The sequence below is a fragment of the Brassica rapa genome, chromosome A04 (genome assembly GCF_000309985.2).
Source record: "Brassica rapa cultivar Chiifu-401-42 chromosome A04, CAAS_Brap_v3.01, whole genome shotgun sequence".
NCBI classification, from domain to species: Eukaryota; Viridiplantae; Streptophyta; class Magnoliopsida; order Brassicales; family Brassicaceae; genus Brassica; species Brassica rapa.
The window spans coordinates 11,995,615-12,011,723 of record NC_024798.2 but is presented as its reverse complement, the minus strand read 5'-3'; the positions used below and the strand labels follow the sequence as shown (position 1 = coordinate 12,011,723).

The window sequence follows — 16,109 nt, the reverse complement described above, 5'->3', positions numbered from 1 at the left end:
GTTGATTTCTTATCTATTTCTCTACATGATTAATCTGAAATCCAATATGGGTTTAAGAGGAATCATGGAGATTAGTGAGTAATCACTTTGTGAATTCATGGGTTAGGGAGATTAAGGGTGATTAGGTTAGAGCTAGGATGTTTTAGTGTAGATCATTCATATTTCCTTGCTAGTAGAGTAATCATAATGCATCTTCTGAGTTGGCCACTCAGTTGTTGATCCTTAGGCATTTCTCACCCGAAAGGTGTTCGATGAAATGCCCGAGACAACTCTCCTAGGCTTTTAGTATACTTTGCCAAAGACATTTGTTGTTAAAGGTGCTAAGATAGCTAATAGACTTGTTAGTAATGATTGCTTTCATATTATTCAACCAAAGACATTTGATGTTTGAGATATGTTAGCAAATGAGCATTCATCTAGACATAGAGCTTGCTTAGAATTGTGTCTAGGCTTAAGGTTGATAGTTTGATTGATCATTTGCCATCCTTAGTTCGATACTTGATCACCCAAGGTCTAATCCCTATGCCCATGAGTTCTCTTTTCCTTTAGTTAAGAAAGTATCATTCTGTTATTGCTTTCTAGTTTTAGTCATAGCTTAAAACCCATCTAAATCATTGGTTGCACTTAGATTAAGTGAGTACTTGCATTCTCAGTGCTTTGATATCCCTCAGAACTGGTTCGACAATCTTCTATACTACAACATTTGTCTTAGGAGCCTTGAAAACTCCTAACATCAAATTGGCGCCGTTGCCAAATTCTGAGTAGATTTGAACATTGAGATTTAGTCACTTGCTTGAGACTAAGTCATTTTTATTTTCTTTTGTTACTGATTCTCTTTCTTCACCTCCCTTTAATCTACAGGTGTATGAACTTGAGGAGCAGGGGTCCATCAAACCTAGTTCCAATAGCTGCAGACATCAGAGCTTTAGAGAGAGAGTGTGCTAGAAATAGAAGAGAAGAAGAGCAACAGGCTCACTTGCAGAGATTGAGTACTGATATGGGAGACATACCTCAAAACCAACAGCGAGCAGCTCGACCCATTGGCACTTACGACCGCCCCAACATTCATGGTCATAGATTGGGAATCCGAGCACCCGCTGTGGCAGCCAACAACTTTGAGATCAAATCAGGACTCCTCAACGTGATCGAGAACAACAAGTATCATGGCTTGGCTCTAGAGGATCCATTTGATCACTTGGACAGGTTCGACAGCTACTGTGGGTTGTCAAAAACCAATGGTGTGTCCGAAGATGCCTTAAAGCTCAAGCTATTCCCTTTCTCTTTGGGGGATAAGGCACGTCAGTGGGAGAAGTCTCTACCCAGTGACTCCATCACTACTTGGGATGACTGCAAGAAAGCATTCTTGGAGAAGTTCTTCTCTACTTCAAGAACTGCTAAGCTGAGAAACGAGATTTCCAGCTTTCAACAGAAGAACTTGGAAGGCTTCAGTGAAGCCTGGGAGAGATTCAAGGGCTACCAAGCTCAATGCCCACACCATGGCTTTTCTAAGGAGAGCTTACTGAGCACATTCTACCGTGGTGCTCTTCCTAAGTACAGAGCCAGACTGGATACAGCTAGCAATGGGTTCTTCTTGGGGAGAACTGAGGAGGATGCAGAAGAGCTGGTTGACAACATGGTAAAGAGTGATGCAGTCTACAGTGGAGACCACGACAGAGGCAGTAGAACAGATGATAAGCAGACGAGGAAAGAGATCAAAGCTTTGGAAGACAAGATCGACCTACTCATTGCTGAAAAAGCAACCCAAGAGCAGCTGAAGTTTGTTGGTAACTCCAAGCAGGAAGATCCACTTGCTGTCAATGAGGTTGAGGGTTTGGAAGGTCAAGAGGAGTTGTGTTTCATTAACAACAATGGTAGCTGGTACAAAAAGGAGCCCAACTTTCAGTACAACAACTACCAACAGAAATCCTATCCCAACAACCAACAGAGTGGTTATCCGCCTAGAAATAACCAGCAAGGCAGCTATCAGCCTCAGCAAAACCCCTCGTCTGGTTCCTCTGCTCCTCAAGAGAGCAGCACTGATACCTTACTGAAACAAATCTTGGAGTCTCAGACTAGAAGTGAGAAGCAAGTTGGTTATGAGTTGAAGAACCTTCATTCCAAGATTGATGGGAGCTACAATGAGCTCAACAACAAATTCTCACACCTTGCTTCTACAGTCAGGAATTTAGAGAATCAATTTGCTTCCATGAACACTCACCAGAATCGCCAGCAAGGATCTCTACCTGGAAAGTCTGACCAAAATCCCAAGGAGGCCAAAGCTATCACCCTTAGGAGTGGTAAGCAGTTACCTCCTAGAACCCTCACCAAGGATGCTGAGAAACTAGGTGAGGGGGTTGCCATCAACATAGATGATGAAGTGGTGATTGTTGATGAGAAGATCAATGACGAGATCTTGGAGAAGATAGTGGAAGCCAAAGGTAAAGGAAAGGTTGGGGAAGAGAAGAAGACAGTAAAGGATGGTGAAGTTGTTACTCCAGCAAGTGAAAGTTCTTTTGTTCCTCCTCCTATGAACCCAAACTTCCATTCCCTGGTAGATTCAAGAAGCAGCTGCTAGAGAAGTACAAGGCTCTGTTTGAGAAGCAAATGAGTGAAGCTCAGGTTGCAATGCCCATCATCGATGCTTTCATGTTGATTCCTCAATACAACAAGTTCCTGAAAGATGTTGTAGCTGCAAAGAAGAAGGAGATGGAAGGCATGATGATTCTTACCCATGAGTGCAATGCCATCATCCAGAGGCTTGATGTTCCAGAGAAATTAGAGGATCCAGGAAGCTTCACACTACCTTGTGCTCTTGGACCTATGGTATTTGAGAAAAGTCTCTGCGATTTGGGAGCTAGTGTCAGCTTGATGCCTTTGTCTGTTGCAAAGAAGCTTGGATTCACTCAGTACAAGAAGTGTAGACTCTCTCTGGTGTTAGCTGATCGTTCAGTGAAGTACCCTGTGGGCATCTTAGAGGACCTCCCTGTGAAGATTGGAAGGTATGAGATACCTACAGATTTTGTGGTGCTTGAGATGGGTGAGGAGGCTCAAGATCCATTGATTCTAGGAAGGCCATTCTTAGCTACAGCAGGAGCTATTGTTAATGTGAAGGAGGGCACGATTGATCTCCATTTGGGTAAAGAGAACATCCTCCACTTTGACATCAAGGGGAAAATGAGGAAACCAACTGTGTTCGGGCAAGCCTTCTACATTGAAGAGATGGGCACTCCTGCTGATGAGCACCTTGAAGAGTTACCACCTGAGGACGACGAGGAGGGAGCATCTCCCTCTACTCATTCCCTATAGAAGGTAACCCACCACACTCCCTTGTATATACCATTTCATTTTTGCATATTAGTCTTCTTTTCGGTATCTCTCTCTACTTGACGACACAGAGACTGTGTAACTCAAGTTTGGGGGAGGTACCAAGTATTTGATCATGTTTGCTTTGATGTTGTTTCATTGAGTCATGCATGGCATACCTATTTGCATAGATAAAAAAAAAAAAATCAATCATTTAGTTTGCATCATTTGCATTTTTAGGAGAGTCTAGAGCATATAGGTTGCATTCACTTGCATTGGGAGCAATGATTTTGAATGCCTTGTAAAGAACACTACGTTGCACTTGACTAGCTTTTGCACCTCTCAAAAAGACTTGTATGTTTCGAGCCTTGAAAACTCTTCCTGAAACTTGTTGATTGCTGAAACTCAGTCTTTGAAGCCAACTACAACCTTATTTGAACTGAACGAACTTAATGCTTCTTGCTCATGGTCCCTTGTGTACTGAGTCATGGCTATACACACTTGAGTTGTCACATCTTTTATACCAATCTTTTTTGACAAACTCTAGTGGTAGACCACTCCCAAAACCTTTTCCTCCTTTTAAGCTTTCATTGTTTGATGAGTGAGGCCTTTTTCGGAAAGTCTTACATGTGCATAATGTTGAGAGTATCGGGAACGACAATGCTTGATCTTCATTCTTGCTAGATTGGACACTCTATTGTCTAGCTATAGGTGGGGGTGAGTGTTGTGATTATGATTTGGGAGAAATGAAAAAGGAAAAGAATAGACTCTTTGTGCTTAAGTGAATTGTTTTATTGGGACCAGTATAGAAGCCTCTAGCTCAAGTTTTGAAAAGTCTTGGCCCCCAGCCTAAAAAAAAAAAAAAAAAAAAAAAGAAAAAGAAAAACGAAAAAAAAGAGAAAAAAAAAAAGGAGAAAAAGAAAGAAAAGGGGGCTAGCAAAGTTGTTAGGAGCTAAGAAATGTTTTGAGGTTGTGAAAAAATCCCTTGTAGATTTCAAAGAGAAGGAGTGAAAGTTCTTAGGATCTTTTGGTGAGAGATGTGAGTTGGGTTTGACATTGGGAAATGATTGTGTGATTTGTATGTTTGAGAAAAGGGTAGAACAATGGAGATTGAGCATTGTATGCATGAGTTGGTCCCTTTCTTAGATATATTATGTGCAATGTCAAGGCTACTTGTTTTGAGAGTAAACCACCTTAAAGATCATATGTTTTGAACCTCTTGAATCACTTGAATAAAAGCCTTCCCTTACCCAACCAAATGACTTGGACCAACTGACCATTTGCAAGAATTCACCTGATGTTTTGTGCTTAATGAATGTGAGAGTTGGTTGATTTGAATGTGTGGATGCTTGATGATGAGTGTAAGAACAAAAAGAGTTAAGATAGGCCTAGAGAAGCTAGAGTGTAATAAGAGAGTGTGCTAGTTGTGTTTCTTTTGGCTATGTGCTCCCACCTTCAACCTCTCTCCCTATGAGTTCTAGAAAGTTCACTTGTGGACAAGTAAAAGAACAAGTTTGGGGGAGTTGATATCTTGCATATTTACATTGTTTTATCCATTCATTCATAAACATTTTCATCATATAGATTAGGATTTAGACATGTTTAGGTTGCATTTTGCATACATATGTCTCTATCAGGTATTTGAGTACCACATGGAGTTTCTGGAGACATTTGGGTGCATTTGGAGCTCAAAGGAGGTGATTAGAGTGGTCTTTGGACGAGCACTGCCTGGAGCGACTTCTCGGAGCGACTACATGAGGTCGCTGTGCACCACATCCCGGAGCGACTCATCCAGAGCGACTGCACGAAGTCGCTCGCGTTTTCACATCCGGAGACACACATATTTGACCCTGGAGCGACCTTCCAGAGCGACGTGCTGAAGTCGCTCCCGATGTTCAGAGCGACCTGCTGGAGTGACACACCAAGGTCGCTCGCGTTTGTGCCGTCGGAGACACTAAAAGTGGCTCTGGAGCGACCTCTCAGAGCGACCTACCAAGGTCGCTCCCGATCCAGAGCGACCCGTTGGAGCGACACACCAAAGTCGCTCGCGACCTCTCGCCCGGAGACACCAAAAATCGGCCCTGGAGCGACTTCCCGGAGCGACACCTGCAAGTCGCTCCGCGTTATTTTGCTGCCGAAAATCACGATTTCTTAAGGACCTTTTTGCAATTTATTTTGGACGTTTTGCACTTGGAAAAACCTATGTTTTAAACATCTTTTGTAGCCACCAGAGGCAGATTATCTTTTATCTTTTGATCTATTGAGAAATACACAAGAACTCTCTTGAGAAGTTCATCTCTTGGGTTTTGATTTGTTATGTTCTTGTGTTCTTGTTGATTTCTTATCTATTTCTCTACATGATTAATCTGAAATCCAATATGGGTTTAAGAGGAATCATGGAGATTAGTGAGTAATCACTTTGTGAATTCATGGGTTAGGGAGATTAAGGGTGATTAGGTTAGAGCTAGGATGTTTTAGTGTAAATCATTCATATTTCCTTGCTAGTAGAGTAATCATAATGCATCTTCTGAGTTGGCCACTCAGTTGTTGATCCTTAGGCATTTCTCACCCGAAAGGTGTTCGATGAAATGCCCGAGACAACTCTCCTAGGCTTTTAGTATACTTTGCCAAAGACATTTGTTGTTAAAGGTACTAAGATAGCTAATAGACTTGTTAGTAATGATTGCTTTCATATTATTTAACCAAAGACATTTGATGTTTGAGATATGTTAGCAAATGAGCATTCATCTAGACATAGAGCTTGCTTAGAATTGTGTCTAGGCTTAAGGTTGATAGTTTGATTGATCATTTGCCATCCTTAGTTCGATACTTGATCACCCAAGGTCTAATCCCTATGCCCATGAGTTCTCTTTTCCTTTAGTTAAGAAAGTATCATTCTGTTATTGCTTTCTAGTTTTAGTCATAGCTTAAAACCCATCTAAATCATTGGTTGCACTTAGATTAAGTGAGTACTTGCATTCTCAGTGCTTTGATATCCCTCAGAACTGGTTCGACAATCTTTTATACTACAACATTTGTCTTAGGAGCCTTGAAAACTCCTAACATCAATTTTCACAAAAAAATTAAGAAAATAATTAACTAATAAGGTTTGAGATAATCAATACTATTAAAAAGGAAGGAGTTTTAATAAATCTACCTATGAAAGTTGTTTGGACCTTTTTGTTACATTTATTTATTTTGGTCCTACAATTAATCACTCTAATTATACATAATTAATAACTCTAACTAACTATGAAAAATTGTGATGTTCGTGAGATATTAATTGTGTTTCCATAAAAATTAACAAACACCCCTAATTTCGTGGGATCACAATCATTGTGATATGTGTGGGATATTAATATCACTAAGATCACAATCATATTAAAGCTAAAATAATATTCCATATTTTATACATGTACTAATAATATCATTAAACATTGTATCATGACATCTTATATAGTTTCAAATATTTACAAAATTAAATTTGATAAATCACAAATCATATGTTAAAATAAAATTATATTTATATTATGTTAACTTAATTTTTATAGAATGTATTATAATAAAAAAAATTATTAATAAAGTTTAAAAACTATGAGAAATCTTACAAATATGTTTTATTGAATTAGTTAAAAAAAATCCATCAAATAAATCTTAAACCATATCAATTTAACAAATGTAAAACTTATAAAATACAAACAAAATATAATGAGAAAATTGGTTTGGGTACTCAAGTATTCGGATCGGTTCCTTTCTATCTTGGTTATTTGGATTCTAAACATTTGGACCCAAATAGATATTTGATTTTTTTTTAATTCAGGTTTAGATAGGTTCTTTCATGTTCGGATCAGTTTGGAATCATAATTCAAATACATGTAAAATACATGTAATATTTGAGTATGTAGCATGGATAGGTCGGTTCATATATTTAAGTTTTGACAAAGATTAGAAGTACTTGAAAACCTGAAAAATGATAGCGGGTTAATAGTGTGTTTTGGCTTTTACCGTATTTTTATCATATTTTGTTTTATTAAATTCAAAATAGGACTATATACAGATTTATTGAATCTATCGGTTTGACTATGTTGCATCTGTGTGTCTTAAATCTCTGTGCACCAGTAAAAGTTCATCACTCGTGGGTCGGACGATTTGGAAAATTTACTTTTTCTAGATAAGTATGTATTCCTAAAGGATAAAGGAAATCGGGTTTTGAGGCTGCTATAAATATGGGTCTAAGGGTTTGTAAGATTATTCATTCACACAATAATAAGAAACTCTAAGCGGGTATTTGCCTCAATATGTTGTGTTCTCTATTGTCTTCTTGATTAATTTGTGGCTGTTCACAACAGACTATATGTCTGGATTGGATATGAAAATACTATTTAAAATTCAAACATTATAATAGAGAAATTTTAAAATCATTTATTCCTAATAAAAAGTTATACGTTTATTCAAATTTTATCAAACGGATAACAAAAAATACCCGCGCTTCTCAAGCGCGGGTCAAAATCTAGTTAAAATATTTATAAGACCAATGTGTTTTTATTGATATTAAACAAAATATGTAGATATTAACTGAACTGATATTTTAAAATAGTATTTATATAAAAGGAAAATATGTTCAAATAACACTTTTTGGAACATATTAACACCCTTTCTTTATGAAACATGTGAATTTGTTGGAGGCATTAGTTGCACTAAGTAAGTAAAAAAGGATTTTATTGGTTTCCTCGTAAATTTACAAATCCTGTCAACAGAAAAAAACGGGAAAAGCACGCGCCTTTCTTCCTTGTCCTATAAAACTGGCGTCTTCTTTCTCTATCTCTCCTCTTACACAAATTACAATGTACTCTCGTCTTTTACATTTCATATGAGAAAAAAGGTCAAACCTTTTCAAACCTCCTTTAAATGGATCATTAAGCTAACTCTCTCTCTCTGGATTTCAAAAGAAGGTAAAACCCTTTGTCAATACCCTTGTGCTGAAATAAGCTTTTCTCTCTCTTCTAGATTTGTTCTTTGAGATTTGGCGTTGTGTAAATCTGGAGCCATCCTTTATTTGGGGGTAGGTAACAGAGAGAGAGGGGAGAGGAGATTATATACGCCTCTCTTTCTTTCTTCTTCCCTTAGCTTTTGATCTTTAATAGGTAAAACACTCAGGAAAATCAAGAACCCTCTTATATTTTGTCTTTTCTTCTTCATTTTCTCATTTGTTATATCTCAATCGCTAGATGTTGGAATACAACGATTGTTTCCATCCTCCCTGATTATAGTTTTACCTGAGTTTTTCCGTTTATCTGTTTCTTATAATAATAAAAAATGTGGGTTTGGTTTCCTCTAAGTTAACCTTTTCAGGATGCCTTTATCGTTTCATATGATTATTGAATATATTCTTTTAGCTATCTTAAATTCTCGTAAGGAAGGGTGATTATTGTGAATGTTTGATCAAATGTCTAAATGGGTTTCTTTGTTTCTTCTTTCATTGCTTGATTGTTAGCCAAGGAACCGTCACATGGACTACCCTCTGGATCATTTTTCTATGGTTTCCTATGGGGTTTATTAGTGTTTCAGAGATCATTTTTCTGAGTTGACAAAATATTTATTATGATTTGACATATTTTATTATGCTTAGATATTTGTTTTTAGCAAATATCTATAAAACTGAACCTTCTTTTTCAATCTCTTGATGAAATTATTTTGTATTCTGTGGGGTTTATTAGTGATTCAGAGATAATTTTTTAACCTGTATATATGTGTTTATGTGACAACAGAATTTTAAATCCAGACTAAAAGCATGGCGGATACAATGTCTGCTCATATGGATCGACATAATAAGCCAGGTAAGGAAAAAATATTGTAAAGATTTTATGCAATGAAGGAGACATCTTTAAGCAAAGATTCTGATTTTCTTAATGTAGATCATGAATGCTCAGAGGATGACAAGAAAACAAAGCTTTGTTCGTTTAAGAAGAAAGCAATCAATGCCTCGAACAAATTCAAACACTCTTTCACCAAGAAAACTCGAAGGAACAGCAGAGTGATGTCCGTCTCAATAGTTGACGATATTGATGTGGAAGAGCTTCAAGCTGTTGACGCTTTCCGTCAAGCTCTCATCTTAGACGAGCTTCTTCCTTCAAGACACGATGATCATCACATGATGCTTAGGTTTTTGAGGGCCAGGAAGTTTGATATCGAGAAAGCTAAGCAAATGTGGTGTGATATGATCAATTGGAGGAAAGAGTTTGGTACTGACGCTATCATGGAGGTTTTAAAAAAAAACATAACCAATATCATTTTTTAATATCATCATCATCTTCACTTTAGGATTAAATTGTATCTCTTTTCTTCTTGTTCTTTCAAAAGGACTTTGATTTCAAGGAAATAGACGAAGTCATCAAGTACTATCCTCAAGGTTACCATGGTGTTGACAAAGAAGGAAGGCCTATTTACATAGAAAGGCTAGGCCAAGTTGATGCCACAAAACTGATGCAAGTCACTACCATCGATAGGTACGTGAGTTACCATGTGAGGGAGTTTGAGAAGGCTTTCAATATCAAGCTACCGGCTTGCTCCATTGCTGCCAAGAGGCACATTGATCAGAGCACCACCATCTTGGATGTGCAAGGCGTGGTATGCCTTTTTAGTGTCTTACCACATTTGTTTCAGTATTCAAACTCAAAGATATAGCGAATGATTATGCTGATATTTAACTCCAGGGGTTGAAGAACTTCAGTAAGGCTGCAAGGGATCTACTCCAGCGTATCCAGAAGATTGATAGTGACAACTACCCTGAGGTAACTATGATGGTTTAGACCTAGTTTTGTTTTATAGCTAATAATTAACTCAAAAGACAATAGTACTGAGATAATGTGTTTTTTGTGTGTGTTATGGATCATATATAGTCATTGAACCGTATGTTCATTATCAACGCTGGTTCTGGCTTCAGGCTTCTGTGGAGCACTGTCAAATCTTTCCTTGACCCAAAGACCACTGCTAAAATTCACGTAATTTTTTTTTTTTCACTTTCAACACTCCAAATAGCATAATCTTAAATGTCCTGCTTACTTATTGTTACAGGTTCTTGGCAACAAATACCAAAGCAAGCTGCTTGAGATTATTGACTCCAAGTAAGACAGATACAAAGACCTAAATAACTCTTGACTTGTAGCCAAAGATTCATAAAATTAAATCTCTGCTTTTTTTTTCTTGTGTGTGTGTTCAGTGAACTACCTGAGTTCTTGGGTGGTAACTGCACTTGTGCAGACAAAGGTGGATGCATGCGTTCAGACAAAGGTCCATGGAACGACCCTGACATCTTCAAGGTACTTTTTAAGACACTATCTTGGCACAAAACCCAAAAACAATTAGGGTTTAGGGTACTGAACATTAGTATTTTAACTATTTAGATGGTTCAAAACGGAGAAGGAAAGTGCCCAAGGAAGACATTGTCAAACATTGAAGAGAAGACAATCTCAGTGTATGAGAGCACAACAGAGGTAAAACACACAAAACCCAATATTTTCTTAACCCACATTTGTAGTAAAGTTCTAAAGCTTGTCTTCTTCTTTTTTTGCTTGTAACAACACATAGAAGAAATGTGAAACCTTTGAGGTGAGTTTCTTTCTCTGTCTATAAAGTTTTAAGTCTTTTATCCCTTTAAGATATCCCTCTGTTTGATTGATGTAAATATCCAATTTTGCAGAAGAACACATTCAACGCAGAGAATGAGAAATTCACACCAATTGTTGACAAAACTGTGGATGCTTCGTCTACTTGGCCTACAACTCTCCACAAGGCAACCTTTACCGAGCCTGAAGGTTACAATACACAGAAACATTGATTCAAATTTCTAAAATGTGATTCTGTTACTGTTATAACTCTTAACGTATTACTCATGTACATGTGTCTTTACTTGCTGGAACAGATTTATACTCAGCCGTGAAGCCATCGGAGAGGAAAGGAGGAGAAGGATATTTGTTTGGCGGCGTGATGTCATTGGTCATGGGGTTGATGACGGTGGTGAGGCTAACGAAGAACATGCCGAGGAAGCTCACTGAGGCAGCCATTTACGGCGGCGCAGCAGAGAAAGGAGAGACGGCTATGGTGTCGACCCAAGAGTACATGTCGATGGTGAAGAGAATGGCGGAGCTGGAGGAGAAATGTAGGTCGTTGGACAATCAGCCGGCTCCATTCTCCGCGGAGAAAGAACAGATTCTCAACGCCGCTCTAACCCGCGTTGACCAGCTTGAGTTTCAGTTGTCTGAGACCAAGAAGGTAACCAACCAGTCTCTTATTGTTTGTGTTATGTAACGTGTAGAACACGTATGATGTAGCGACTAATTTATTTTTATTTTAAAATATCAGACGCTGGACGAAGCCATGGCTAAGCAGCTAGAGATAGTGGCTTACATCGAGAAGAAGAAAAAGAAGAAGAAGGTACACAAACAACACTCCTCTTGAAGATTATTCAGACTTACTTAATTTTGAGTTGTATATTGTTTTTATTTGTTTTTGTTTTTTTCTTTCAGTTTTTTGGATTCTGAAGACTTGATGATGCATGCCTAGAGACTATGAAAAACCTGGAAAATATATATTTATAAACCATATATATATATAAACATAAAATTACTCGCGAAGAGTATTAAAGATTAAAATGTGGAGAGATGCTTTCTGTAATTGTTTCTGTTGTTTGTCTTGAAAAAAAACTGAAAGCTTATGTTTACTATTCGTCATTCCTTCACACCTAATTTGTAACCAAAAATTGTAAAAAAGATGTTATACTCTTATGTATAAAAACTATATATTGTTAATATATATGTCCCATAGTAGAAACAAAAATCTCTATAATAAATAGTTCTAAAATATCAAACCAAAAGAGAAAACACAATGGTTTTTACTTTTTACCAAAAATGAAAAAAAAAGACTGAAAAAAGAGAGTATTAAGTTGGGTCAAGGGAGAGATTTGATCTTGAAATATGGGGATCAAACTAAATATTCGAACAACTATCTAACAAACATAATTGAAATATCTTTTCTTTTTATATATAGAAGTGATAGGGGTCAGCTGATGCCCTCTCCTCTCCCACTACATAGCTCCGCCACTGGGTACATACTCATTATAGCCCGGAAAACTACCGGCCAAGCTCGTTTCACCCAATATCTTCTGCATCAGATCCAGACTCTGCAGTGGAAGTGTCACTTCCATTTATCTATGTTCAAGACAAAAGTCAGAGTTAAGGCACATGTGAACTTTTGAGACTAGTTCTAAGATTCAATATCTACATACATACCCATGGATAATCAATGACTTTCCCCTCGCTGTTCAAAACTTTCACCACTTGCTTCGTCCGATATGCTCCCCCATGAAGCACCATCTGAAAGAAAGTGAAGATAACCAGTTGTTTCAGCTTCAGAACTAGTACAATGTAATAGGCAAGAAACATATGAGTCAATTAAAATGACCTTCACAATCTCCGGGTTTTTCCATGGTCCCTTGTCAGAAAGCATGCAACCACCTTGATCCGCGCAAGTACATGCACCTCCCAAGAACTCAGGCAACTCACTGTACAAAAATGCATAAGACCCTAAAGAAGAATCCAAAGGCGACAAAAGTAATAGGATTCACATACTTGACATCAATCACTTCAAGCAATTTGGTCATATAGTTGTATCCAAGGACCTACATCACAATGGACCAAATTGAATTTTATATTAACTGAAGACAAGTAATTAAAGATGATATTACATGAATTTTGGAAGTTGTTTTTGGGTCTATAAAGTTTTTCACAGTACTCCAAAGCAGTCTGAATGCAGGCCCTGCATTCACAATAAACATTTGGTGGAGAGTCTGCATGAATTAACACACAGCCTATATTAGCATATAACACAGAGAGGATCAAGTATTAGAAGTTTCAGTTACAAAGTACCTCAGGATAATTATCCCCACCGATCTTTTGTAATCGTGTGATAAGCTCCCGAGCAGACTTGGTAAAGTTTTTCAATCCCTGGAAAAAATAATTATATGAAGCAAGACAAGGCATGATAAAACTCATTCAATAGTGCTAAATCTGAGAAAGAACATTAATTAGAGGTTGTAGGAGATTAATTACCACTCCCTGAACATCTAGAATAGTTGTGTTGGAGTCAATATGCTTCTTAGCAGCAATTGTGCAGGAAGGAAACTTGATCATAAAGCCCCTCTCGAACTCCTTTACATGATATCTTACATATCGATCCATGCTTGTAACTTGCATGAGTCTGTTAGGATCAACTTTCCCCAGTCTTTCAATGTAAATGGGCCTGCCTTCTTTATCAACACCGTGATAACAGTGCGGGTAATACTCCAGCACTTCATTAATCTCTTCGAAATCAAAATCCTGTTAGCGACAAATAAAAAGGTTAGAATAATAAGGGTTTCCAATATCAATCATCTGTTAAAAAGTTACCTGAAGAATGGTGTCAGTGCCAAACTCTTTCCTCCATTGAATCATATCAGCCCACATGAGTTTTGCTTTCTCAATGTCAAAATTCCTAGCTTTCAAGAACCTCAACATCATGTGATAGTCATCGTGTCTACTTGGAAGCAGCTCGTCGGTTAACAATGCATGTCGGAAGGCATCAACGGCCTGGAGCTCCTCGATATCCCTGACATCCTCAATGGAGATAGAATCACTTTTTCTTCTTCCGCTCTTTTCGTTGAGAGAGTGCTTCAACTTGGTAGATGCATTAAAGTCTGAGTTTCGTTCCTTTTTGTCATCACTGCTCAATAATACCTCAAAAGCTGTTGCAAAACCTGATGAAACCCATAAAGTGACGATTGCATTAGCTCAAAACAATTGAAGAATCTACAAGAACATAACAGCAGATAGGTGACAATTTACATTACCTAGCTACTTCAAATTTGAGCCTAAAAAATCCTAACTTTCAGCAAAAGTCACGAAAATTTTATCTGAGAGATATGATTCACATATTTTATCAGATGGGATCCTCAGAGTTTACGCTACAATACCTGACGCAGTATAATCAATCAATCCGAAGATATAATAATAAAGGAGATGAGATCTCTTTACATGGTCTAGGGCATGACATCTTGGATTCCTTCGACAAAATCTTCTATTTCCTTTGATCTCTATCTTCGAGAAGATGGGCTGATTCACGAATCGATATACCACCAAATCCATGCATGTATCGTATATTGATATATATATAATATATTATTAACTTTATAAATCTAATTTTTGTAGTTGTAAGAATAATTTAATATTCTAATTTTTCATTTACAACAATATCTATTCTATTTAAATATAAACATTACATGAAGGGGCATTTGTCAATAATAACTTAAAATTTTGAATTTAAATGACAATCTGTACTTCAAATTCAACCAAAAAGAAAAATAACTAAAAATGGTAGTGCATTTATAAATATCTCCTTATGAACAAAAAAATAGTATTCTAGAGAAGACTACTAAACTCATTTTTTTAAGAAACATATTCATGTATTTAATTTTAATTAATGTTTTAAAATAAAATTGATGAAAAAAATTGAAATCATGTAAATATTAAAAATTCTAAATCATGTAAATTTAAATTTAATAAAATTTAATTCCACATATATAACTGAATATATATTGTAAATTATGATTGTCCATTGGTTAGAGTTTAGTAGCACATGTTCAAGTAATGTTATTTTTACGGTTAAATTTTGAAATCTTAAATACATATTTTTAAATTAAAATTTGACATATACTAAATGTTTAGCTTTGTATATATTAAACATTTTATAATTTGATTTTATGTTTAATGAATCATTTATTATTTAAACGATCGAATTTAAGGGTTTTGAGATAAAAGACTTCTTAAAAATATGCAAAGAAGTTATGCACTAATTAATAGACTTCTTGAGAAGTTTGCTAGACTATTATGCACTAGCATATTTCTCAAAATGTCTTCTCGGCCAATTCTCTTTAACCTAACAAAAAAAAATTGTCATTTAAATAAAAATGTAATCTTGAATCCTAAATTTTGAGTTTCTAGGATGAAACAAGAGAGAGTATATTTAATTTTATCCACCAACTTCAGATTCCAATGCTTGTTGACTATATCCAAACTTCTTTTTCAGTACCAGACTCAGAACATTCTTTTGGGTAAAACAATCTCGTGATCAGATATGTTTAATCAAACGTCTCATAAACATAAACACATGGCACTCTTGGAGGGGCCCGTATGAATAAACCGGTTGTACTCATGTAGGGCTTTTATCAGTTATGAATGTGGTACCTCCGTACCTACTACCTAGTTAAGTTTTGTGGATGTGAACATTGTATCATTTTGTTTCTATTTATAAAAAGATTAATATATTTTGCCTAATGTGCTCTTATCTCCTCTTATGTTGTGGCAGACGCTCTAGCATGTAATTTCTTCTGTTAACTCATCTTGTTATCATATCATATCGTTTATAACTATAGTCTTCTGGCACCTAGCTTCAGGAAGATCAGAAAGAAATCATGATTATTTCCAACTTAGTTCTTAAAATTTTCTTTAAATAAGAAATCATAGTAGTTGTCTCTTTTTGCCTTCAATGTCAAAATAAATTATTATCAAGCAAATTTAACAATTTACTAAAAATATAACACATCACTAATTATAACTTACTATAGTAGAACCACACATATAACATCTCATCCTTTTTCTCCTTCATACACTTTTTCTTTCTCGCTCTTCCTTCAACTACAAGCAACCCAACAATCTCGGTTCATACATATATCTCCCTCATTCTTCTCTCTTCTCTCTCTTCCCCACAAAGCAGAG

At 36.6% G+C, this 16,109-nt stretch overlaps 2 protein-coding genes and 1 non-coding gene across 9 annotated transcripts; 1 reads left to right on the top strand and 2 right to left on the bottom strand.

The window, feature by feature from the left end:
- Nucleotides 1-1,396: 1,396 nt before the first annotated feature.
- On the bottom strand, nucleotides 1,397-1,503 carry LOC117133845. The gene has a single exon (XR_004457886.1). It is a non-coding gene; the product is annotated as a small nucleolar RNA R71 (small nucleolar RNA).
- Nucleotides 1,504-8,084: 6,581 nt separating this feature from the next.
- LOC103864279 (phosphatidylinositol/phosphatidylcholine transfer protein SFH3) lies at nucleotides 8,085-12,040 on the top strand. 5 transcript variants are annotated; one of them, XM_018658582.2, is made up of 14 exons: nucleotides 8,085-8,255; nucleotides 9,072-9,140; nucleotides 9,219-9,565; nucleotides 9,664-9,930; nucleotides 10,017-10,094; nucleotides 10,203-10,304; nucleotides 10,378-10,427; nucleotides 10,523-10,622; nucleotides 10,707-10,796; nucleotides 10,894-10,911; nucleotides 11,003-11,117; nucleotides 11,225-11,574; nucleotides 11,665-11,736; nucleotides 11,829-12,040. In XM_018658582.2, exons 2-14 carry the CDS (start codon nucleotides 9,095-9,097, stop codon nucleotides 11,841-11,843), a joined length of 1,650 nt encoding a protein of 549 aa, XP_018514098.1. In that variant the 5' UTR covers nucleotides 8,085-8,255; nucleotides 9,072-9,094; the 3' UTR covers nucleotides 11,844-12,040. The 5 variants fall into 5 exon arrangements, with proteins under 5 accessions (XP_018514098.1, XP_009140285.1, XP_009140284.1 ...); XM_009142037.3 differs by having other exon boundaries at nucleotides 10,891-10,911; XM_009142036.3 differs by having other exon boundaries at nucleotides 8,241-8,447; nucleotides 10,891-10,911.
- Nucleotides 11,899-14,476, bottom strand: LOC103864278 (phosphatidylinositol/phosphatidylcholine transfer protein SFH8-like). 3 transcript variants are annotated; one of them, XM_009142035.3, is made up of 9 exons: nucleotides 14,370-14,476; nucleotides 13,746-14,092; nucleotides 13,410-13,676; nucleotides 13,227-13,304; nucleotides 13,046-13,147; nucleotides 12,930-12,979; nucleotides 12,763-12,862; nucleotides 12,591-12,674; nucleotides 11,899-12,509 (listed from the first exon to the last, which is right to left on the bottom strand). In XM_009142035.3, exons 1-9 carry the CDS (start codon nucleotides 14,386-14,388, stop codon nucleotides 12,450-12,452), a joined length of 1,107 nt encoding a protein of 368 aa, XP_009140283.1. In that variant the 5' UTR covers nucleotides 14,389-14,476; the 3' UTR covers nucleotides 11,899-12,449. The 3 variants fall into 3 exon arrangements, with proteins under 3 accessions (XP_009140283.1, XP_033145380.1, XP_033145379.1); XM_033289489.1 differs by having other exon boundaries at nucleotides 12,591-12,862; XM_033289488.1 differs by having other exon boundaries at nucleotides 11,899-12,862.
- Nucleotides 14,477-16,109: the final 1,633 nt, after the last annotated feature.